Source organism: Cetorhinus maximus, chromosome 22 (genome assembly GCF_964194155.1).
Source record: "Cetorhinus maximus chromosome 22, sCetMax3.hap1.1, whole genome shotgun sequence".
Classification (NCBI taxonomy): Eukaryota; Metazoa; Chordata; class Chondrichthyes; order Lamniformes; family Cetorhinidae; genus Cetorhinus; species Cetorhinus maximus.
The window spans coordinates 63,345,280-63,370,998 of NC_135900.1; the positions used below are offsets into that span (position 1 = coordinate 63,345,280).

The window sequence follows — 25,719 nt, forward strand, 5'->3', positions numbered from 1 at the left end:
TTTGCATTGCTGAGGAGAGCAGAGGTGAGTGAGACCCCCTTTAGGGTGTGAAATGAGGGGCTGGTACGAACTCAACCCCGAAGTCCAGCTGGAATTTCAGCAGTAAAAACGGCGACACTTTAACATTTTTGACATCACTTGGCTGTTGCACAGGTGACAGGTGCACAACAGGAAGCCTTTATCACATCATCTCATAGCAACACCCCAACCCAGCTTAGCAACGGGACACACGGTGCTGGCGGGCATCCAACAGCATCACCCAACCCGACTAGCCCGCACCGCCCTGACTCCTCTTTATTTCCTTGTTTTTAAGTTGTTGAGTTTTTTTTTTCTTCCTCTTCTTCCCTTTCTCACTCGGTACTTTTTTTCTGAAGAAGGAATGGCTCCGAAGCTCACCGGTTTCCTCCTCATCGCGCTGCTGTGCTGCCCGGTGTCCTGCGACCACAAGAGGGATTTCCCCGAGTTACCAGCCCACCGGGCCGAGGTCTTCCAGCAGCTGGCATCCTTCAGGGGCACCTCCAGGTACAAGAGAGATGCCCCCCATAGTCGCAGTGCCCAGCAGGAAGACTGGTCATCCTCCTGTGCCAGCGGCGATTCCGACCAGGCCAAATTAAACAAGAACACCCACAAGGTGAGTCTATTGTTCATTAACCGTTCAAATCAATCAATCAATCAATCAACAGAAGCCTTGAAGACTTGATTCCCCACCCCACCAAGTCCTTCCTTCCTTCCGGGTGCTGAGGGGAAACTTATCACTTTCGATAAACCTTTGATCGGTGTTTTAATTCTGATCTTGCATTTTTCTTTTAGTGTAGCCACCAATAACACTTTGAAAGCGGAGTTTACAACCAGAAAGCGTCGTCATTATTTAGGGTGGAACTCTCAGATTTCAAATCTCACTCCTTTTGGAGTGAGTCTCGCCCAATTTTTGACTTCCATACCTGCCCTATTTTGATGTATCTAGGCTTTAAAGTGAAATTTAACACAGTTGCTGTCTAAACAGGTTTCTGTTGTGTCTCACCCTTGCTCATCAATGCCACTGCTGCTAACTGCCTGAATGACTGAGCACTCAAAGTTAAATTTAGTTTAAAGGGTTCAGTGTAAAGTGATGTCCACATGCCCAGCACTTTCAGTCCACGGACATGCCTGTGAATACTGCACGGTCGACAGTCATTAAGTGGAGGGGTTCTGAGAATTTTATTATGTATGACCAGAGGTGACCATCAGACAGGTGAAATACCACAGTTGACAAACATAAATCAAGAAGCAAAGGACAAGCAGTTGTATTTGAGATGGTTAGATAGTTTTTTTTTTCCTTTGTGTAAGGATATTAGGGGGTATGGAATCAAGGCAGGCAAATGGATTTGTGATACAGATCAGCCATGATGTATTTGAATTACAAAACCATTTTGAGCTAAACAACCTTCTTTGGTTCCCATATTTCTGGATGATTGTTATTTTAAATGTTTTTGAGGGGCATTTTGCCCCTTGTAATGCTCAAGACTTAGGATATTTTTGTTTTACCCTGATTTTTTTTTCTGCCTTTGTATTACAGTCTAGTACTCTGTTTGAGGTTTTTTCAGACTGCGATTGAAGGTGAGGTGTAAGACAGAGTCCCCTGAATGTTGAATTATGTGGCATGGTTTTGGTATTGTTACCCTAGTTGTTTTGCACGCTGAACTGAGAAAAGGTGCATCTTATTAAGCGTGTTATAATGTATTGTAGGAAACAATTTGAATGAGGTTTTCATTGCCTGTGTTAGCATCACATGATAAAATGGCCAGGTCAGTGACTTTGAGTTCCTTATTCTGTATTACAAGTAAAATATGCAGTTTAAATAATTAATTCTGATATATCATAGAATAATACAGCACAGAAACAGGCCCTTCGGCCCATTGTGTCCATGCTGGCCATCAAGCACCTATCTATTTTAATCCCATTTTCCAGCATTTGGCCTGTAACCCTGTATGCTATGGCATTTCAAGTGCTCATCTAAATACTTATTAAATGTTGTGAGGATTTCTGCCTCTACCATCCCCTCAGGCAGTGTGTTCCAGATTCCAACCACCCTCTGGGTGAAAACATTTTTCCTCAAATCCCCACTAAACCTCTTGCCCCTTACTGGGGCATAGATTTAAAGGTTATTGACACCTCCACTAAGGGGAAAAGTTTCTTCCTATCGATGCCCCTCATAATTTTGTATATCTCTATCAGGTATCCCCTCAGCCTTCTCTGCTCTAAGGAAAACAACCCTAGCCTATCCAGTCTCTTCGTAGCTGAAATGCTCCAGCACAAACAACATCCTGGTGAATCTCCTCTGCACCCTCTCCAGTGCAATCACATCCTTCCTATAGTGTGGCGACCAGAACTGCACACAGTGCTCCAGCTGTGCCCTAACTAGCGTTTTATATGGCTCTACCATAACCTCCTGTTCTTATATTCTAGGCCTCGGTCAATAAAGGGAAATGTCTCATATGCCTTCTTAATCACCTTATCTACCTGTGCTGCTGCCTTCAGGGATCTATGGACATGTACACCAAAGTCCCTCTGATCCTCTGTACTTCCTAGGCCCTACCATTCATTGTGTACTCCCTTGTCTTGTTAGTCCTCCCAAAGTGCATCACCTCACACTTCTCAGGATTAAATTCCATTGGCCACTGTTCTACCCATCTTACCAGCCCATCGATATCATACTGTAATCTAAGTCTATCCTCCTCACTATTTATGACACCACCAATTTTCATGTCATCTGTGAACTTACTGATCATACCTCCTATAATTCACATCTAAATCATTAACATACACTACAAACAGCAAGGGTCCCAGCACCGATCCCTGCGGTACACCTCTCATCACAGGCTTCCAATTGCAAAAACAACCTTTGCCTATCACCCTCTGCCTCCTGCCACTAAGCCAATTTTGGATCCAATTTGCCAAATTGCCCTGGATCCCATGGGCTCTTACCACCTTGACCATTCTCCCATGCGGGACCTTGTCAAAAGCCTTACTGAAGTCCATGTAGACTACATCAACTGCACTACCCTCATCTACACAACTAGCCACCTCCTCTCAAAATTCAATCAAATTTGTTAGATATGATGGGCCCCTATCAAAGCCATACTGACTATCCCTGATTAATCCCTGCCTGTCCAAGTGGAGATTAACCCTATCCCTCAGAAATTTTTCCAGTAGTTTCCCTACCACTTCATGTTAGACTCACTGGCCTGTAATTACCTGGTTTATCCCTACTATCTTTCTTGAATAATGGCACCATATACACTGTCCTCCAGTCCCCTGGCACCTCTCCTGTGGCCAGAAAGGATTTGAAAATTAAGCGTCAAAGCCCCTGCAATCTCCTCCCTAGCCTCACATTGCAGCCTGGGATACATCTCACTTGGACCTGGGGATTTATCCACTTTTAAGCCCACTAAAACCACTAATACCTCCTCCCTTTCAATGCTAATTTGTTCAAGTATATTACAGTGCCCCTCCCTGATTTCTACATCTCCATCGTCCTTCTCTATAGTGAACACAGATGAGAAGTATCATTTAAAACCTCACATAAGCCCTCCGGCTCCACACACAGATTGCACCTTTGGTTCCTAATGGACCCTACTCTTTCCCTGGTTATCCCTTTACCCTTAATATATTTATAAAATGCCTTTAGATTTTCCTTTATCTTGCCTGCCAGTCTTTTTCATGCCCCCTCTTTGCTCTCCTAATTACTTTAAGTACCCAACCCCCCCACTCCCCCATGTTTCTATACTCCTCTAGGGCTTCCTGCTATTTTCAGCCCTCTGTATCTGCTATAAGCCTCCTTTTTATCTTGCCCAATCCTCTATATCCCTTGACATTCAGGGTTCTCTGGACTTGCTGGTCCTACCCTTTACCTTTACAGGAACATGCTGGCCCTGAACTCTCACTATTTCCTATTTGAATGACTCCCACTGGTCTGATGCAGACTTTCCTACAAGTAGCTGCTCCCAGTCCACTTTGGCCTGGTCCTGTCTTATCATATTGAAATCGGCCTTCCCCCAATTAAGGACCTTCATTTCTGGTCCATCTTTGTCCTTTTCCATAACTACCTTAAATCTTAGAGTTATGGTCACTATCCCCGAAATGCTTCCCTACTGACACTTCTACCATTTTCCCGACTTCATCCCATAAGATTAGGTCCAGTACCGCCCCTTCTCTTGTATGACTTTCTACGTGCTGGCTCAAAAAGCTCTCCTGGATGCACTTTTAAGAATTCTGCCCCCTCTAAGCCTTTCACACTAATACTATCCCAGTTAATATTGGGGAAGTTGAAATCCCCTGCTGTTATTACCCTATTATTTTTACACCTCTCTGAGATTTGCCTATATATCATCTGCTCTATCTCCCCCTGACTGTTTAGAGGCCTATGGTAAACTCCCAGAAAAGTGATTGCCTCCTTTTTTGTTTTTAAAGTTCTACCCATGTGGTGTCATTTGAGGAACCTTCTAAGGTTCCATCCCTCTTTACTGCAGTAATTGATTCCTTGATCAATTGTGCAAAACCAGCTCCTCTTTTACACACCCACCCCCCATCGCGCCTGAAGATTCTATACCCTGAAATATTGAGCTGCCAGTCCTGCCCTTCCCTCAACCATGTCTCTGTGATAGCAACAATATCATTCCCATGTGTTAATCAATGCCCTCAATTCACCTGCTTTACTTGTAAGACTCCTTGCATTAAAATAGATACAACCCAGCCTTGCATTATTCCCTTGTGCCTTAACAGGTCTATATTTGATCTGCCTTCCAAACTGACTTAGTTTCTCTTCTATATTTGGCTGTACCTCCACTCTACATCCCATCCCCCTGCCAAATTAGTTTAAACCACCACCCCCCAACAACACTAGCAAGCCTCCCCGCAAGTATGTTGGTCCCACTCCGGTTCAGGTTCAACCCATCCGACTTGTACACGCCCCACTTTCGCCAGAAACAGACCCATTGATCCAAGAAACTAAAGCCCTCCCTCCTGCACCATTTCTTCAGCTATACATTCATTCTCTCTGTCCTCCTATTCCTATACTCACTAGCACATGGCACAGGGAGTAATCCAGAGATTATAACCTTTAAGGTCCTGCTTTTTAATCTGCTACCAAGCTCCCTAAATTCTTTTTGCAGGACCTCATTCCTCTTTCTACCTATTGTCGTTGGTACCAATGTGAACCATGACCTCTGACTGTTCACCCTCCCGCTTCAGAATGCTTTGCAGCCGTTACGTGACATCCTTGACCCTGGCACCAGGGAGGCAACGCACCATCCTGGAGTCACGTCTACAGCCGCAGAAGCGTTTGTCTGCACTCCTCACTATTGAGTCTCCTGCCACTATTGTTCTTGCACTTTTACTCCTCCCCCCTTGTGCAGCTGAGCCACCCACAGTGCCATAAACTTGGCCCTGGCTGCACTCTCCAGAGGAACCTTCACCCTCACCATTTTCCAACGCAGAAAAACGGTTCTTGAGTGAACAGTGCCGTGGGGCTTTCCTGACTACCTGCCTACCTCCCTTCTTCTGACTAGTGGTCACCCATTTCCTCTCTGACTGCACCTCCTTAAGCTGCGGAGTGACCACATCTAAATATGTGCTATCCATTTTACTCTTCTCACTCTTTACAGCCCTGCTTTGCTCAATGAAGTCTTGCTCCTAACAGCCCCACTTTGCTTACTCAGGAGTCAGTGCTGTCAGGAGTGGGGAAGAGTGATTTCCATAGATGAGTGGGATAATTCTAATGATTGTCATAATAGAACAGACACTGATGTTGGTTAAGCGAGGGATATTAGCCCTAGGAGGGCTCCCTGTTGCTCTTCAAATAGTTCTGGTCTGGTGATTGGATAGTGAATGGCCTGACGGCAGGTACATTTTTTTTTAAAAACCAAGGAAAGGAAATGATTTGCAATTATATAGTTGCTTTCATGATCTCGGAACATCCCAAAGCACTTTACAGCCAATTAAGTACTTTTGAAGTGCAGTCACTATTGAAGTGTAGGAAATACAGCAGCGAAATTGCAAACAGCAATGTCCCACAAACCACATAAGTGGTCAGATAATCTGCTTTTGCGATGTGACTAATAAGTATTGGCCTGCTGTACTTCAAATAGTGTAATGGGATCTTTTACATCCAACTGAGATAGAAAACAAAGTCTCATTTATGATTGCAACCGATAACTGTAATGGCACCCTCGTATCCATTTGTGTATCTATGTAGATAAGCGAACCAGAATAAACCAGTTTCAGTTGAGTACTAGAACTCCATGTTCAAGTACCCAACACTTGAGCACCAGTGTTTTTATCCTGCAAAGCTATCACAGTCTGGGAGCAAGGTGGGATTGTGGATTCCATAGCCAAACAAATGTAGGCTGGAGAAGCTTTCAGTAAAACAGCAGAGGAACCGAGGTTTTTTTTTTTTGCTGAGAAATAGGCTTAAAAATCCAATCTTGAAAGGCTGATTGTACGTGTAGATGGGCTGACTTTCAACTATGGCTGCATCAACAGGTATTATTGGGTGACTGGGAGAGTATAGCCGTGAGTGACCGAGAGTCTTTTGGTGTGTATGTGGAGTGGCTAAAGATGTTTTTTTTTACTGCTAATAATGTCCTCGATGATCCTGATAATCCAGATGTTAATCAGGAAGTCAGAAAAAGGGCGATAATTTTGATGGAAGCAGGCCCAGGAGTGTAGGCCCAGCTCAAGAATTTGCTCATCCTGCCAAGCTGACAGACACACTGCTGTTGGACATTTTGTGTAGGCTTGAGCAGCACAACAATCCAAAGCCATCAGAGATTGCTGAGAGCTAATAGTTTGGCACAAGGAGTCAGTTGCCCAGTGAGGACATTGGAGATTTTATCATGGCTTTGAAAAAGCTGACCGTTCATTGTAATTTTGGATAATTTCAAGAGGGAACATTGCGGGACAGATTTACGTGTGTTTTAGAAAGTCAACACATTTGCAGTAAGTTGCTGACTTGCCAAAGCTAACTTTCGACATAATTTGTCAAACAGCATTGTCCTTGACACGGAGGAATGTGACTGAAGAGAAATTAGAATTGACCATTGCCAGTCATCTGCTGAAGTCAGCAAGCTGCAGCTGAGTATTCAGGAAGCCCCAACAATGGCAATTAGTAGTAGCAGAGGTATGACCAAGTCCTGTTACCAGCGCTTAGGCCAACATTGTGCACAGTATTGTCCATTTGTGAAGGCAGAATGCTACAGCTACAAGAAGGGTCATCTTGCCAAGGCATGCTGAGAGAATGTAAACAAAGAAAACCCTGGCTGGAGGAAAAGAGAGCCACTGCATTTGGTTGTCGAACATCAGGTCAATGTGTTGAGACCCATATGATCTGAAGCGCAAGGATGTCCAGTGGAAATTCACAGGGCATCATAGTCCAATTAATACTGGATGGAGATCAACACGGGTGTATCAGTTAGCGTGATTCCTGAATCATTACACCATGAGTCAAGGTCAATTGGAGAAATAAAGCATAGAATTAGGAAGTTCTGAAGAAGAGAAAATTCCCATTATGGGAAGTGTGTCTGTTTCAGTCACATACAAGGAACAATGTGCAAAACTGCCCATCGTTGGTGAAGGGTGAAAAATGAGCCTTGTTAGGAGGAAACTGGTTAGCAGCATTTAAATTGGAACAAGCTTTTTCTCATAGAAGTGAAATTCATAGTGCAAGATGACATAATCACGAATAACCCTTGGGTGTTTAGTGAAACTGGCCAACTGATTCAAGGATATAAGGCCGACGTACAGGTTCAGAAGAATGCAAGATCAGTTTACTACAGGCATCATCCAGTGCCCTATGCCCTAAGGGAGGAAGCAAAGCAAGAACTGAAAAGACATAGTGGTGGGTCCAAAGTCAAATGGTACTGTAAGAATATGTGGTGAATATAAGGTAACCTTAAATCAGATACTAAAATGTCATCCATCCAATACTTTGCCAAATATGGTGAATCTGTTCGCAATGTTGTCAGGAGGCCAGATTTCTTCAAAGTTAGATCTGATAAATGCCCATCTGCAACTTGAATTAGACAATGAGTCTAAGTAATATTTGACTATTAATACTCACATGGGTCTATTTCAGTTTCACTGGCTGCCATTTGGTGTTTCTTCAGCCCCTGGAATTTTCCAAGGAAATTTTGCAAGGAATTTAGGGAGTAGTGTGGTATTTGGATGACACACTTATTACAGTTCCAAACAGGCAGACCCATGCTGATGGGCTGAAAAAAGTGCTCCAAAGTTAGTTTAGAAAAGCATAAAGTTTGGGCAAAGGCATAAATATGAAATGTTTCAAAACTCTAGAGTATTTGGGTCATGGGGTAGACAAAGATGGGTTACATCCTACCAAGAGAGAGGCTCAAGCAATAAGAAGTTTTCCACACCCTCAGAATATCTCTGAGCTCAGATAATTTTTGGGTTTAGTGAATTACTACAGTAAATTCATAGCAAATTTGGCAACCTTATTGCATCCATTGAACGAACTCCTTGAGGAAGGGTGTTCCATAGAATTGGACAAGGAATTGTGACAACGCATTCCAGCTGTTTAAAAGTAAATTGGTAGATGGTACAGTGCTTGTACATTACAATGTGTCCAAAAAGATTAAGCGAGCATGTGATGCCTCTCCATATGGAGTAGGTGCTGTGATCTCTCGTGTGTTGGATAATGGTGAGGGAAGATTGTCACACATGCTCAGTGCCAGCAAGTGAAATTATGTTCAGGTTGAACTTGAAGCACTGTCTTTAATTCTAGGATTAAGAAAATTTCATAAAAACCTGTTTGGTCGTAGTTTCATGATGGAAACTGATCGTAAGCCACTGACTGCTTTTTTGAACCCAAGTCAGCAGGACCCACTTTAGCTGTAGCCTGAATGCAGAGATGGGCTTTGATTTTGTCTGTTTATCAGTGCGACATTAAGTACAGACAATTGGAAGATCATTATAATGCTGATGTGTTGTCTAGATTACCAACCCCATCCGAGGTAGAGCCCAACAGGGAAGACATATTTTTCTTTTCACACATAGATGAGTTGCCAGTCACAGCAGATGACATTGGTAGAGTAACTCACAGGGACCCTATTCTGGCAAGGGCCTATGACTATACCGCAAGTGTGCATGGCCAACACATACTAGATTTAGAAAGCAGGCCATTTTTAATGCATTAGAATGCATTGTTAATTGATGAAGGTTGTGTGGGGAGCCACGGTTGTAATTCTTGAAAGGTACAGATCGCAGTTGCAATGTAATCTTCATGATCAATGCTTGGGGATGAGCTTGACAAAGAGTTTAGCGTGAAGCTATCTTTGGTGGCCAGGGTTTTATAAGGACATAGAAGACACAGTGAAACAGGGTAGAGTATGTCAAGCTGTAGAAAAGAAGTCGCCATCAGTGCCTTTCCAACCAGGGAAATGGCCAGCTACAGTGTGGCAGAGGCTACACGTTGTTGCCCTTCAAATTCTGAAAAACCAGCTATTTGTTGTGACCACCATTTGAAGTGGACTGAGGAGTTTCCAATAACAGCTATCAAAACTCTAAATATTTTGCATAGTTTGTTTTTTGCTTATGGGTTCCCAGATGGAATTGTGTCAGACAACAGACTTCAGTTTTGTTCAGAAGAATTTGTAAAATTCATGAGGATGAATGGGGTAAAACACGCTTAGAGTCCCACGTATCATCTTGCTTCAAATGGAGCAGCAGAGCACACAGTACAAATTGTCAAGCATGCTCTTGTAAAGGGAATGCCAGATACAAATTGGAAAAAATGACAGTTGTCATCGAAACACAAACTGTTTATTTATGGTAACACACCTCACACTATTACTGGTAGAATGCCAGCTGAATTGTTTCTTAGAAAACAACCTAGAATGAGGTTTTCATTGCTGAAGCCACATTTGGCACAGTTAGTATAAGAACAACAATCCAGGCAGAAAGAGGATCATGATAGGGGTCGAGTGAGAGAAGGAAGTCTGAAGTTGAACCAGAAGGTTAAGGTGAAAGCAAATCATAAGTGCTTGAATGGGCTACCAGGAAGGATCATGAAAATGTTTGTTAGTGGGAACATTAGGTTTGTACATGTAGATCATGTTTTAAATTCAGAGGTTTACGAAGGAGGAAGTTGGGAAGAATCAAATGAGAATGATGAATTGGATAGTTGGGATATGACTAGATTGCCAATAGTTACGCCAATAGTTACTCCAAAAAAAAGTTGTGCCTGAAACCAGTTCAGATCTGAGTCAAACCCAGACAGGCATGTCTGAAGTGGAAATTTCAATAGAAAGCCAAGGGCAAAATCAGCCTCTGGAGAAAACTTCTCCTCCAACTCAGGCCCAGATGTGTCAAGGCCTTTTCCCAAGTTCTGAAAGGCTGGGTCAAGAAAGGAGGCATCCTCTTAGGAATACAAAACCAATGGTAAACTTGGATTTGTAAATAAATGAAAAACAAATTTATATAAGTTGTATGGAATTTGAACTTTGTGTAACATTTTCATTCAGGAGGGAGGGATATAATAGTACCCTCGTGTGTGTGCGTAAAATAAATAAATATAGATAGACAGTTTTAGCTGGGTACTTGAACTCCACAAATATGCATTCGTATTTCTGTCCTACAAAGATATCACAGCAATATTCCCTTATAGTTTATGGAATGGGACTGGAACCGACAGCCTTCTCATAGTGGCAGGAATGTGACCGCTGAGCCAAGGCAGATACCCTAAGATTGTTTGGTGTATGTGCTGCCGTCTTGTCAAATGAATGTTGGGTTAAATATGAAACAAGTTTGAGAACTTGTATGAGATTTCTGTCTTCACTAATTTAAATAGAAAAAGTCAGTGTAAATACAAAACGAGAATCTTCCTCGACAATGTATGATAGTGTTTGGATTGTGTGTTATATAGAGTGTCACACACAGGCTCATACACATTACAAGACAGTCAAGAAACTTGCATTATAAACCATGAGAGAAGGTGCTTTTACACATGCTCATTCTGTCATCTTGGGTCATTCTTGGGTCACCCTGGGTTTATGTTACCAAAACAAGCTCCCTTCTAAGAGAGTCATAGCCCATGTTCTCCTATCAGAATCAGCGGGTTGATTTAGTAAAGTAAACATGGAAGGTGATGCATAAGAGTTCCTGGCCCACAATTTATGCTGAAGAACCTAAACAGAATTGAATTGAATTTATTAATGCAATCCAAGCCTATTAACATGTCAATCATTTGAATGAAATGCTGGTCTTTGTAATTATAGACAATCCTGATATAGATGACTCTAATGGTACCATTTTGTTCTGTTTTTAATGATAGTGAGCAATGGATGGCAGATACTTGACGATGTGATTTTTTAAACTAAAATTCCACTATAGCATGTATTTTGAACTGCACTGATATTGGATTCAATTTCACTGCATGTTGTGGTGAATCTTACCTCCCAGTGTATCTTTACATGGCTATAGCATGTTTGAAGGGCAAGTGTGAGATAAGTCACCCAGAGCAAAGACCACAATCTGTTCAGTACATGACAGACCTGAACATTACTCCCAGCCACTTTAAAAAAACTCCCTGGAATGCAATTAGGAGATTCGGACGATGTGACGAGTTGCAAAGCAAAGCTCAGTTGGGTTTCTCAAGTCATCAGAAGCCCAAGATCATGATGCATCTTTTTAACACACATATGTCCAAGCCAGCTGATATTTCAAACATGCACACCTTTCTATTAAAATTTTAAAATATTTGTTTTATGTCCCTTGTACGTGTCAGTGACGCTGGACATTTTGAATGATTGCAAGATGGTTCTTCTGAAATAAAGGTTGAAATAATTGGAAAGAAAGAAAGGATTTAATAACTTTCTTACTAATTTTTACCTTCAATTTTTCTTCTTAAAGTTTCATAGTGTGAATTGCCTTCTGGTGCCTAGTAAAATGAATTATTACATAGAATTACATCACAGAACACATAGTGCACAATCAGACCATTTGACCCAACTGGTCTATGCTGGTGTTTGTGCTCCACACGAGCCTCCTCTCACCCCTCTTCATCTCAGTATAACCTTCTATTCTTTTCTCGTGTTTCACTAGCTTCTTTTCAAAGACATCTTTACAAGACATTCTTGTAAAAGTGAATTCTGCACTCAAACCACTCTCTGGGTAAAGAAGTTTCTTCTGAATTTCTTATCGGAATATGAATGATTTATTTAATATTGTTACATAATTCTTGGCAGTGCTAGTGGCTGTTCAGCTACTGGGATAGGACATCACAGCCTTGCCCAATTATGTCCTTGCCTAGGAAGCCACATAAACACACCTTCTGACAGAGGTTGGTGGATATTGCTCAGAAGCACAAATGCTGTCCAATTTTTTTCCCATCCTATCCCGGGGTCCTTGAGGCTTCTTGTGGTATCCCACAACAGAGATCAACTAACTCGACACAGATCAAGGATCAAACCTGGGTCCCTCCTGGAAGATGCCAGCCTTGGATCAATGGTAGCATGTTTGCTGCTCATTGAGAATATGCAAGTTCAGAGACCTGCGAGTACAGTACAGTTTAGAGGGAGTGCTGCACAGCCTGAGGTGCTGTTTTTTTGAATAAGATGTTAAACATAGACTACCTACCCTCTCAGGTGGATATAGAAGATCCTTTGACAATATTTTAAGCAGAACATGGGAGTTCTCCCCGATATCGCATCCAATATTTATATCCCTTGACCGATATCACCAAGGAAGCAGATTATCAGATAATTTATTTCAGTGTGGTTTGGGAGCCTGTGTGCAAATTGTCTGCCTTGTTTCCTACATTACAACAGTGACTAGACTTCAAAAAGTACTTCTTTGACTGTAAAGTACTTTAGGACATGTTGAGGTTGTGATAGACACTACGTAAATGCAAGTAATGGCATGGTTTTTAAAAAGTTTGGATGAACAAAGAAACATGGTGTCTACATAACATGTTACCTTTAAGGATTTGTGTAAGTTGATAAAATGTTTAAAAAAGAACTGAGAGTTTGGGTTTGTAAATGGTGGCATAGAATATAAAAGCAAAGAGATTGTGCTAGAACTTTATAAATCGTTGGTTATGCTAGGGTGTAGTGGTCAATTCTAGGTGCCACACATCAGGAACAATGTAAAGGCCTCAGGTTACAGAAGAGGTTTGCTGGAATGTAACTAGGGATGAGTAGGCCTAGTGCTGGTAAATGGGATTAGGTAGGTAGGTAGGTCAGGTGTTTCTCACGTGTCAGTGCAGACTCGATGGGCCGAAGGGCCTCTTCTGCACTGTGTGATTCTGTGACATGAGGAACTTTAGTTCTGAGGAATCTTTGGATAAGTTAAAACTGTTCTCCTTGGAACAGGAAAGATTAAGAGGTAACCTAACAGAGATTTTGACCAAGTAGATAGAGAAAAGTTATTGCCTCTAGCAAGTGGGTCAATAAAAGGTTGTAGATTTCAAATCTGTGCACAAGGTTGAGAGGGAAGATTAGAATTTTTTTTTCATTCAGAGTATTGGCATCTGGAATGCTGTAGCCCTGTCAACCCTGCAAGTCCTCCTTACCAACATCTGGGGGCTTATCCTATAAACTAGTCAAGCAACAGCCTGACATAAGTACACTCACAGAATCATACCTTACAAACAATGTCCCAGAGACAGTCACCAACCCCAGGTATGTTCTGTCCCATCGACAGAACAGAGCCACCAGAAATGCACCAAATTACATGGAGGAAGCACTGAGGGTGGCAAGGCACAGTGTTATACAATTGGGAGGGAGTTGCCCTGGGAATCCTTAACATTGACTCTGGACCCCATGGAGTCTCATGGTATCAGGTCAAACACGGGCAAAGAAACCTGCTGGTTACCACCTACCCCACCCCCACCCTCCCTCAACTGGTGAATCCGTACTCCTTGATATTGAATACCACTTGGGGGAAGCACTGAGGGTGACAAGGGCACAGAATGTACTCTGGATGGGGGACTTCAGTGTCCATCACCAAGAGTGGCTCGGTAGCACCACTGCTGAGCAAGCTGGATGAGTCCTAAAGGACATAGCTGCTAGACTGCAGCAGGTGGTGAGGAAACCAACAGGAGGGGAAAACCTACATGACCTCGTCCTCACCAACCTACCTGCCTGCCTGCCGCAGATGTATCTATCTATGACAGTATCAGTAAGAGTGACTACCACACACCTTGTGGAGACAAAGTCCCGCCTTCAAATTGAGGATACCCTCCATCATGTTGTGTGGCACTACCACCATGCTAAATGGGATAGATTTTGAACAGATCTAGCAACTCAAAACCGGGCATCCATGAGGCGCTGTGGGCCATCAGCAGCAGCAGAACTGTACTCAAACACAATCTGTAACTTTATGGCCCAGCATATCACCCCATTCTACCATTACCATCAAGCTGGGGGATCCACCCTGGTTTAATGAAGAGGGCAGGAGGACATGCCAGGAGCAGCACCAGGGATACCTAAAAATGAGGTGTCAACTTGGTGACTACTTGCATGCTAAACAGCAGAAGCAGTATGCAATAGATAGAGCTAAGCAATCCCATAACCAACTGATCAGATCCACGGTCTGCAGATCTGCCACATCCAGTCGTGAATGATGGTGGACAATTAAATGACTAACTGGAGGAGGAAGCTCCACAAATATCCCCATCCTCAATGATGGGGAGCCCAGTACATCAGAGAAAAAGACAAGGTTGAAGCATTTGCAGCCATCTTCAGCCAGAAGTGCTGAGTGGATGATCCATCTCGGCCTCCTGAGGTCTCCAGCATCACAGATGCCAGACTTCAGCCAATTCGATTCACTCCATGTGATATGAAGAAGCAGCTGAAGGCATTGGATACTTCAAAGGCTATGGGCCCTGACAACATTCCGGCAATAGTACTGAAGACGTGCTCCAGAACTAGCTGCGCCCTTAACTAAGCTTTTCCAGTACAGCTACAACACTGGCATCTACCCAGCAATGTGAAAACTTGCCCAGATATGTCTTGTCCACAAAAAAACAGGACAAATCCAACCCAGCCAATTACTGTCCGATCTGACTACACTCGATCATCAAAGTGCATCAATGTTTAGCAAAGTAATGGAAGGTATAGCCGACAGTGTTTTCAAGTGGCACTTATTCAACAATAACCTGCTCACTGACGTTCAATTTGGGTTCTACCAGGACCATTCAGCACCTCACCCCATTACAGCCTTCTTCCAAACATGGGCTAAAGAGTTGAATTCAAGAGGTGAGGTGAGAGTGACTGCCTTAGGAGCCCTAGGAAAACTGGAGTCAATGGGAATCGGGGAAAATTCTCCATGGTTGGAGTCATACCGAGCACAAAGGAAGATGTTTGCAGTTGTTGGAGATCAGTCACTGCAGGAGTTCGAGGTAGTGTCCTCAGCCTAGCCATCTTCAGCTCCTTCGTCAACGACCTTCCCTCCATCATAAGGCAATTGCTGCTGATTGCACAATGTTCACCATTTGTGACTCCTTCAGATACTGAAGCAGTCTGTATCCATATCGAACATGAACTGGATAACGTTCAGGCTTTGGCTGATGTGTGGCACGAATGTTACTTGCCACTTGAGTGCCAGGCAATGACCATCTCCAACAAGAGAGAATCCAACCATCTTCCCTTCACATTCAATGGCATTATCATCACTGAATCCCCCACTATCAACATCCTGGGCATTACCATTGACCAGAAACTGAACTGGACTAGCCATATAAATACTGTGGCTACAAGAGCAGGTCAGAGGCTGGAAATCCTGCAGCTCATAACTCGCCTCCTCGAAGCCTGTCCAGCATCTACAAGGCACAGATCAGGAGTGTGATGGAATACTCCCCACTTGCCTGGATGAGTGTAGCTCCAACAACACACAAGAAGCTTGACACCATCCAGGACACAATTAGGTTATCTTAATTCACCACCTTCAACAACTCCTATTCACCACCTTCAACATCCACCCCTTCCGCCATTGATGCACAGTGGCAGCAGTGTGTACCATCTACAAGATGCACTGAATCAACTCGCCAAAGGTTTCTTTGATGGCCCCTTCCAAACCTATGACCTCTACCACCGAGAAAGACAAGGGCAGCAGATGCATGAGAGCACCACCAACTGCATGTTTCTCTCCAAACCACATACCATCCTGACTAGAAACTGTATTGCCATTCCTCATTGTCGCTGGGTCAAAATCCTGGAACTCCCTCCCCAACAGCACTGTGGGTGTATCTATACCACAGGGACTGCAGCAGTTCAAGATGGCGGCTCACCACCACCTTCTCAAGGGCAATTAGAGATGGGCAATAAATGCTGGCCTAGCCAGCAACACCCAAATAAGAACATAACATAAGAAATAGGAACAGGAGTAAACCATTCAGCCCCTCGAGCCTGCTCTGCCATTCAATAAGATCATGGCTGATCATCTTGCGTTTCGATTTCCACATTCCCATCTAACCCCGATTAACCTTAGGTTCTTGTTAGGTAAGATAATCAATCTACCTCTGCCTTAAAAATACTCAATGACCCCACCTCCACCTCCACTTTCTGAGGCAGAGAGTTCCAAAGTCGCACAACCCTCTGATAAAATGTCTCCTCATCTCTGTCCTAAAAGGGTGACCCCTAATTTTAAAACAGTGCCCCACGAAAGAATTTTTAAGTTGGAAGCTGATTCCATAAAGAATTTTAAAAGGAAGTTGGGCAGGTACTTGAAGGTGAGGACTTTATAGGCCTATAACCAAAAAGCAAGTGTGTGGGACTACGCACGACTGCTCTTTCAAAGACCCAGCACAGATATGACGGGCTGACCAGTGTCCTTCTGCAGTATAGCCAGTTATGATTTATCGAGTCGTTTATGGCACAGATGGAGGCCATTCAGCTCCGAGTCTATGCTGGTTCTCTGTAGAAATCCAATCAGTCCCATTTTCCTGATCTACCCAAAGCCCGACAAGTTTATTTCCTTCAAATGCTCATCCAATTTCCTCCTAAGTAGTTAATCATCTCTGCTTCCACCGTAGGTTGCAAGTTCTTCGTCATTACATCCTGCTGCTCAAAACAAAAGCTCTCATTCCCCTGCAAATCCTTGCACAAAACCTGAAATCCCCAGTCCTTGTACCTCATCTAATGGGAGCAGTTCTTCCTTGTCTACCATATTCAAACTTGTCATAATCTTGTACATCTCCATAAAATGTCCCCTCAGTCCCCTTTGCTCTCAGGAGAACAAGCCTAGCTTCTCCAACCTAACCTTGTTGCTAAAGTTCCCTATCCCTGGATCCATTCTGGTAAATTTCCACTGCAATCTCTCAAGGACTCTCTCATCCTTCCTAAAGTGTGGTAATCCGAATTGGATGCAATATTCTAGTTGAGGTCTGACCAGAGGTTCAGCATACCTTCCCTGCTTTTGTACTTGATGCATCTATTTATGAAACCCAAGATCCCTAATACTTTACTAGCCACTCTCTCAGTATGTCTATATTACCTCTCCCTTCTGCCAAAATGCATCACCTTACAAATTTGAAGTCTTTCTTGCTTTGGCTCAGCTACTCACTGGAGAAACTGACTGAGCCAAGAGTGGTGTGTTTCACCCCATTATTTCATTACATCTCTCTTACAGCAATATTAAAAACAGTAGATGATTTTACTGAAAAATAATATACTGTGCTTTGAAAGGATTTCGATTACCCTTTGTGTATGTGTACAATGCAAAACAAACTCCTGCATGTTTGTTATATGTGGGCACCGATGACGCCTCCATTATGCATGGTTAGTAGATTATTTTTTGTCGGAAATATGGTAAAGCTCTTTGTAACATTTAATACTTTCACCACGAAAAATGCTCGGATACTGGATTAATTATTTTAATTAGAGCTTAGGCCACCTTTAAGTCCTTATAAAGACATTACTCAAGGTTCCGCCTAAAGGTAACTAAAGCCCAAGTGCTCATATATTGTGCTTTCATTGCAACACCTGTCACTATTTCCTTCAAAATTAGCGTGTCATGAATCATATTTTAAGAGCGGTGTCAATTCTGGCGCAGGTAGTTCTCTTAATGGTCCAGTTGGTAAGAGAGTGTCCAGTGTGGTACTAAGTCCTATGGATCTGAAGGCCGCAGGTGTGATTTCCCCTGCCTGTGCTGACTTACCTGCAGCTGCAACAACAACAAAGACTTGTATTACATCGCGCTTTTGACACCAGTAATAAAATGTCCCAAGATGCATCACAGGAGTGTTATTAAACAAAAACTAGCACCAAGTCACATAAGGTCAAAGAGATAGTATTGAAGGAGAGGGAGAGAAGCAGAGAGTTTAGCAAGGGGATTCCAGAGCTTGGGGCCTAGGCAACTAAAGGCACGGCTGCCAAGGTGGAACTATCGGTGGATGCACAATAGGCCAGAATTAGAAGAGCGCAGAGATTTTGGATGATTTTAGGGCTGGAGGAGGTTAGAGAGATAGGGAGGGGTGAAACCAAGGAGGAATTTGAAAACAAGATTGAGAATTGTAAAATTGAGGTGTTGCCGGACTGGGATGTAGGTCAGTGAGCTCGGGGAGATGGGTGAACAGGACTTGCTGAGAGTTAGGATATGGGTAGCAGAGTTTTGGATGACCTCAATCAAGTTCATGGAGGGTGGAAGGTGGGAGGCTGGTCAGAAGACTAGTGGAATAATCATGTCTAGAGATAACAAAGGCATGGTAAGGGTTTCAGCTGCAGAAGCAGCAGTTGGAGACCTTCAAGTCAGCCTCTTAAGCCCACGGCTAAGAAAGGTTGAAAATCAGCTAGGGGTTTTGCCTCAGTATCCTATTTGTGAACCCTTTTTGGAATGTCGTATGGATGCTGGATAAATAAAAGCTTGTTTTGACTGTGGTGCACTCCATGGTGTAATCGCTCACTGTAATGCATGAAGAATGACAGCTCCCCTGATGGTTCAGCAACATCTCCAGTAAGTTGCTGAGCCCTACAGATCAGGATATTTCCTGGCTCCATCCCCAGTCTCTGCTAAATTCAATGATCTCAGTTCACTTTGAAAAAGAACATAGAAAAATTAGGCAGTCCTAACCATGACTAAATGATGCCTATTAGAAATAAACAATTGTGGACATGAATGAAGCTTAACCTCTGGCTGGGCCATGATGCATTGAAGAATCTGCCAGTGTTTACTTTCGAGGCTTATTCTTCAAGAGTGGCCATTTGGTTGAGCATCGAGAGGGTACTAGGAAACTGTAGAGCTGTAACTCAATAAGGAGCCAGTGCCTTCAGGAGAGGGGGAGGTAATAAAATTGGTGAAGAAAAGCTAGGTGGGAAAGGTATTGGAGTCTATGGTCTGTAGCCTGATTACTGACAGTGTCACTAAGAGAAGAAGGGAAAATTTGGGGGAAAAAATAACAACCATTGTATAAAACAAAAAAATAGAGAATTTTAGGCTTTAGGATTCCTTTTTGTGTGGTGATTTGATTCCCATAGTGATGCTTCTGGCATTCTATAAAGGATACCAGGTCATTTGAACACTGGAGCAAGTTGGTACTTGAAATTCAGATTTAGCTTTCTGGACTAAATCCCAATCTGAATGTTATAGGTTGCTGATTGTCCTTTAAAAATTGGTGAATTTTGAGATATTGCCAAAAGAAACTCTCTTCCATAGAAGGGTAGCTCTAGGGTTCACGGGAGCATTTTAATATCTTTGGGCCTATTTTATGGCCATAAAACAAACAACATTTAAGAATTTAGGGTAACAGTCTGTGCCAGCTTGGCATGTACATTTAGTTAAATTCTTTAGACTTTTTTTTAGGTGTTTGAGGCTCATTTCAATATTTCAGGTCCCGTGCTCCCGATTTGTTTTTTAAGATGTTCAACGGGCCATAACAGCCACTAAAGGCCACTGTCAGGTAAACCCTTTATACTTGCCTCAACATGGAACTAGGTGGAATGCTTCTCCTGCCTCCACATTAATACTGCGAGCTGCTAACAGCCTGCCCTCCTGATCACCTCCCTTCCTTGATGTACCTGAACAGCACAACTGGTGTCCAAACTGCAAAAAGTTCATCAGACCCACTGGTGTCTGCAGATCACCGATCTGTAAGTATTGAGGTCCAGCAGCCAATTTAGGACTGTCTTGGGCCTGCCTTTTGTGCCATGTGGTTTCCAGCACAGTGCTTGGCACATGTCACTAGCCTCCCAAATGCCTTCAGTGTACCCCAGGGATACTGAGAACAAGATAAAGGCAGTTGATGTGGATATAGTGGTTGACGTGTGATTTCAAAAGAGCCGGCATCCTCACCCTTTCAGTCCAACATTATAAACTTCTGTACTGTAAATTTGTGATTTCAGGTTTAATGTTCATTCTGTAATGCTTATCATCGTGGGATATTTTAAAAGGAAACATATTCAGTAAACTTAATGAATTAAATTTCTTTAAGAAAATACTTGCATTTATAAAGTGCCTTTCACAACTTCAAGGTCATCCTAAAATGCTCCATTGCTATTTAGTACACATGGTCTTCAGGTGAAGAAAGGTACTTGAGGCGGGGAAATTAAACCAAGGTGTCCAGATGTAATTTAGCTGCCATTTTGGAATCATGCAATTTAGTCTGATGTTAAATACAGTCCCTGTTATTTAAAACCAATGTCGTTCAAATCATTAAATCATCAGGCAATCATTTAAATTGGGTAAATGGCACTCACCATTCCCCATCCCCATATTGCCAATTATAAAAATGTTGTTTACAACATGTTAAGTATTCCAGCTCTTTCAAGCAGAAACAGATTTTTAATGAGCAGTTCACACCTCGATAGCATGTAATTTACCTTGTATACTTAATCCTATCTCAGTGGTGTTGGGTATAATTTGTGATTCATTGTGATCACAAATAGTGCAGATCACTTTTACATTCATTTTTTATTATAAACATGTAAGGAAGAAATATGATAGTCTGTCATTTTATATTGCCCTGTTCAGAACTTTGGGGTGTCCCAAAGTGCTTTACAGCCGCTGAAATGCTTCACTTGTAATATATGTGCTCGGGAAGCTCCCACAAGCTGCAATGTGACAATGGTCAGACAATCCAGTTTAGTGGTGTTGATTTTGGGATAAATGTTACCCAAGACATCAGGGAGAACTCACCTGCTTTTCTTAATTGTCATTATGCGATGAAATCTTTGACATCCACCTAAAGCTGACACCTCGGACAGTGCAGAATTTCTCAAAACTGCACTGGAGAATCAGCCTGGAATTTGTGCTCAAGTTTCTGGGGATCTTGTAACCACAACCTTCTGACTCTGATACAAGAGTATTACCACTGAGCCACTGCTATCAGGGTTGAAGAATGGAATATATATTTTTTTAAAGCGATCAAGCTTGTCTCCTACCTTGGCTGAGATCAAATTCATGTGGACCATTCAAAAAGCAAGATGAGAGCAGATTAAATATTTCCCACACTCTTATTCAAGAGGAATAATGGCAAGGCCAGATCAAGATCCTTACAATATCATGCTAGACAGGGAGCAGGATAGTTAGCAGCCCCAATGGAAAAAGGATTAGATATCCATGACTCATCATGACAAATGTCCCACGATAATTATTGGATTGTATATGAATCGTCCAACATGTACAATGGAAAATCTCATTCATATTAACATACAGTTGTCACCAATTGCAACAGGTAATACTAGATTTAGTTTTGTTATTTATATTAAATAGCAAAATTGGTGTGAATTTGGGCAGCAGAAAAATAAGCTTTGTTGTAACATGGGACCTTCACTCCAGCCTTGATCTTGAACTTTGATCTGTCCACCCTTTAATGGTATGAATTCCAAGCAATACAAACCTAGTTTGTGTGGTGTCTCCTTGTAGCTTAACCCTGGGATTCCTGATATCCTTCTGATGAATCTGCACTGCATTCCATCCAGGGCCAAAATTTCCTCCCCAGGTGTGGTCTACGAGGATGTTGCCAGGACTGAAAAATTGCAGCTATGAGGAAAGATTGGATAGGCTGGGGTTGTTTTCCTTGGAACAGAGGAGGCAGCGGGGAGATTTGATTGAGGGGTACAAGGTTGTAAGGGATCTGGATAGAGTGGATGGGAAGGACCTATTCCTCTTAGCAGTGAGGTCAGTGACTAGGGGGGCATAGATTTAAAGTGAACTTTGGAAGGATTAGGGAGGAGATGAGAAAAACACTTTTTGTCCAGAAAGTGATAGGGGTCTGGAACTCCACTGCCTGGAAGGGTAGTAGAAGTGAAACCCTCAACTCAAAGGTGTCTATATATGCACCTGAAGTCCTGTAGGGCTACAGACCAAGTGCTGGAAAATGAGATTAGGTTTGGGGGCTTATCTTTTTGGCCAGTGTAGACATGATGGGCAGAGTGGCTTCCTTCTGTGCCGTAAGTATTTCTAAATTTCTAAATTTTCTAAACATCTATAAAGGAAGGATGTGGGAGAGGCCAAGGGGAGTGGTGGTATGTGAATTGTCATTAGGAGAGCCAGCATAGATACGATGGGCTGAATGACCTCCCTCTGTGCTTGAACGATTCTATGATTTGATTCCAAGCTGAGAAGCTGGCAGAAACAAAACTGAGGTGCACCAACATTAAAGATCACTGGATAAACTGGAAAAATAACCATGATGAAAGGAAAAATAACCAGTTTGGACCAGCACTAGTAATATCACCAGCATTACATGCACTTTCTACTGGAACACCAGTTCTGAACTGTTCTTATTTCCCCTTTCAGAACTGGATCTAGCTAGTTCCAGTATTACTGAAACTTCCTCCTGAGCTGGTGCTAGAAGAGAAGCAGCCAAATCTAATTTTCATCTGTGGTTAGTTTCTCTTTATTCAAAAATCTTACATGTACAGTGCCTTCATGTCACCAAAACCTTACTCCTTGGTGTCAAGCTTTTGTCACACTGTTGTGCCAACACTAGGCCTTGAGTCTCCATTTGTAATGCCATAGGAATTAACAGTAACACAGTAAATATATTAGGTCTGTGCACACGTGCTGTCACCTTGGTGCATTTTAAGTTCCTATATCCACTTTTACAATGATAACTACCAATATAAACTGTTACAAGTACAAAGTTTGTAGGATTTTTATGATTTGAGACTGAGGGAAGAGGAAAAATATGAGCATCGATTAATTGAAACTGTTAAAGTCACAACTGAGGTCACAATTGAGATAGCAGTGACATCTATCACAGGGAGAGATGAGACATTAAAGCAAATGGATATCTTAGTGAATGCAATTTGAGAAAAAACAGTGCTTGCAGAAGGCTACCTTTTGAAAGTGCTCATCTTCCTTGGTCAGAGTGGGGATTTTGTTGTGCCATGTGTTCATGAAGCGTGGACACATGCGACCATATATGGACTGCCTCTGAGCACATACAGCAACAGCCAGGGACTTAACAAATTGGCCTGTGACATTTGCCCATTGCCACTCAGTGATCACCAAGCTGCCCTGCAATTGAACTTGTAGGGGAAGAAAAAAAAGGAACATATCAGTAGCCTGTGTGCAAGATCTGTAAATATGGACTAAATTCCTATACATAGTGTAGCACAGGATTTACCGGGTTGCATAGATTGGCATTTACACGGTCCACTTCCTCACCCACAAGTACTTCACGTTCTGCTCTGGAAATCTCTCTCAATATTTTACAACCCTGTCTCCACTTTCTCAAAAAAAGGAAAATATTTAAATAAAACCCAACATTAAAATAGGAATATTAAAATCTCATGCCAAATATTTCTTTTTTACATTAAATTCTTGCTTACAGTGTGCATACGTGGCACTGGCATGGGCATGAGTTAGATTGGCTGGGCCTATCAACATAGCCTCACCAGGATCTTCCATTATGATAAACACAGGTGGTCATCAATGAAAAAGCTATCAGGCCTAAGGCAACAACTTCCAGAATGCAGATCATACGTGCATTACAGAGAGACCAGAAATTTTTGTTAAAGGAAATTTGTACCCCTCAACTGCAGAACCAGTGTTTCATGTGTGTCCACACTGGTTCGGAGGATGGTGGCTGTACACTTCCAAATCTTGGGTTGTACAACTTGGCTTTCTGCTACACGTTCTTTGACTGGGGGATTAGATATAACAGCTTGACCCAGCTGTGTGGTTGGAGAGACTGAGTAAACTTTACAGAGATTTAAAATCAGCACACACAGCTGATGAGCTATCTCAGCCAAGTCTTCAATGATTTCAAGTGCTTATTTGAGCAGGTCCCAAGAAGTTAAAACGTTTCTAAAAGGTGGATGATATAAAGAAAAGATGTTTGACAGATGCTTCTTTTCTGTAATAATACCACACACAATTAAATCATGTTGAAATACTGCATAAGATATTAATTGCAGGTACGCCTCAATTGGCGTGATTAATTCGACTATACAGATGAATTGCAATTCTATTCTGGTTTCCTGACATAAGAGTGACATTCCTGAATTTCAAAATATCACCCAATTCAAAATTGTTGCTCCTGAGTTTCTAGATTTAGAGAAATTAAGATAAAGCAAGTCTGAAATTCTCAATTTGTTTTTCACACTCATCAATTGAACGGATTAGCATTTTGTGCATAGTTTAAGACTTCAACTATTCCATAGTCTTAACAGCAACTCGCCAAGACTCCTTCGATAGCATCTTCCGAACCTGTGACCTCTAACGCCTAGAAGGGCAGCAGATGCATGGGAACACCATCAGCTGCAAGTTCCCCTCCAAGCCACATCCTAATTTGGAACTATATTGCTGTTTTCTCCACTGTCACTGTGAGAAAATCTTGGAACTCCCTTCCTAACAGCACTGTGGGCGTACCTACACCACATGGAATGCAGCAGTTCCAGAAGGCAGCTCACCACCACCTTCTCAAAGGCAATTAAGGGTGGGTAACAAATGCTGGCCTAGCCAGTGACGGCCACATCCCATGAAAGAATTTTTTTAAATTTCAATAAAATACAGCATAATTTCTCTGACGCATGAAAGCAACTTAAGAACATAGTCGACCAAAACTCGTCTTAATTTCCATTTGAAAAGCCTCAACCATGTAGTAAAAATACATTTAATAATAGGACAATCAATGAAAATATTAGGTGTTTGAATATCCATGACCAATAACATATAATGTTTCTGATTTTGGCTATCAGTCCATGTTTTTGAGTTGTGCCCTGATTGCCACATTTGTAGATTGAAGCTGCACCAAAAAGAATGCAGAACTTTTCTTCCCCTTACGTATTTGTTGTAAGCTTTTGCCCTATAAATCAAATTTTGCAAAAACAGCAGTACGTTTATTTGGTCAGTCTATGGAGGCTTGTAGCATGATTGTCAGTTTTCTAAATCAGTTCAATTAATCATTTCTTTCCCAGCTTTTTAATTCAGTCGAGCTGTTGGTAGTAAAAAAACAAATGAAGAAATGAATTTGCTAAAGGTTAAAAGGAACAAAAAATTTGAGAGACAGCAGATTTTTCTTGCAGTCCTGCATATCAGGTTGATTTTACATGTGACCACTAAATCTCTCTAGTATTGAAAAATTAATCATATTAAATGTGTCTGTATTCCTTCAGTTATATTTTTGTCAGAGAGTTCTCTGAATTGTATAAGTAGAAATCGTTTTGTTCTGAGAACTGATGGTGGTGACGTATGAACTGAAGCACTGGCAATATATTATTGCTGCAGTTTGAACATCACCAAAAACTGGTATATCAATGCATCCACATTTTAGGATGTGGGAGA

The 25,719-nt window shown here is 42.2% G+C and overlaps 1 protein-coding gene across 1 annotated transcript in view; it reads left to right on the forward strand.

Moving 5' to 3' along the window:
- The first annotated feature begins 305 nt into the window (after positions 1-305).
- LOC144696754 (sortilin-like) overlaps positions 306-25,719 on the forward strand; it is a 118,205-nt gene continuing 92,791 nt past the window's right edge. Inside the window, exon 1 of the mRNA XM_078568437.1 lies at positions 306-631. Within this exon, the coding sequence (XP_078424563.1) occupies positions 380-631 (252 nt within the window). The 5' untranslated portion in view covers positions 306-379. The remainder of the gene's footprint in view (positions 632-25,719) is intronic.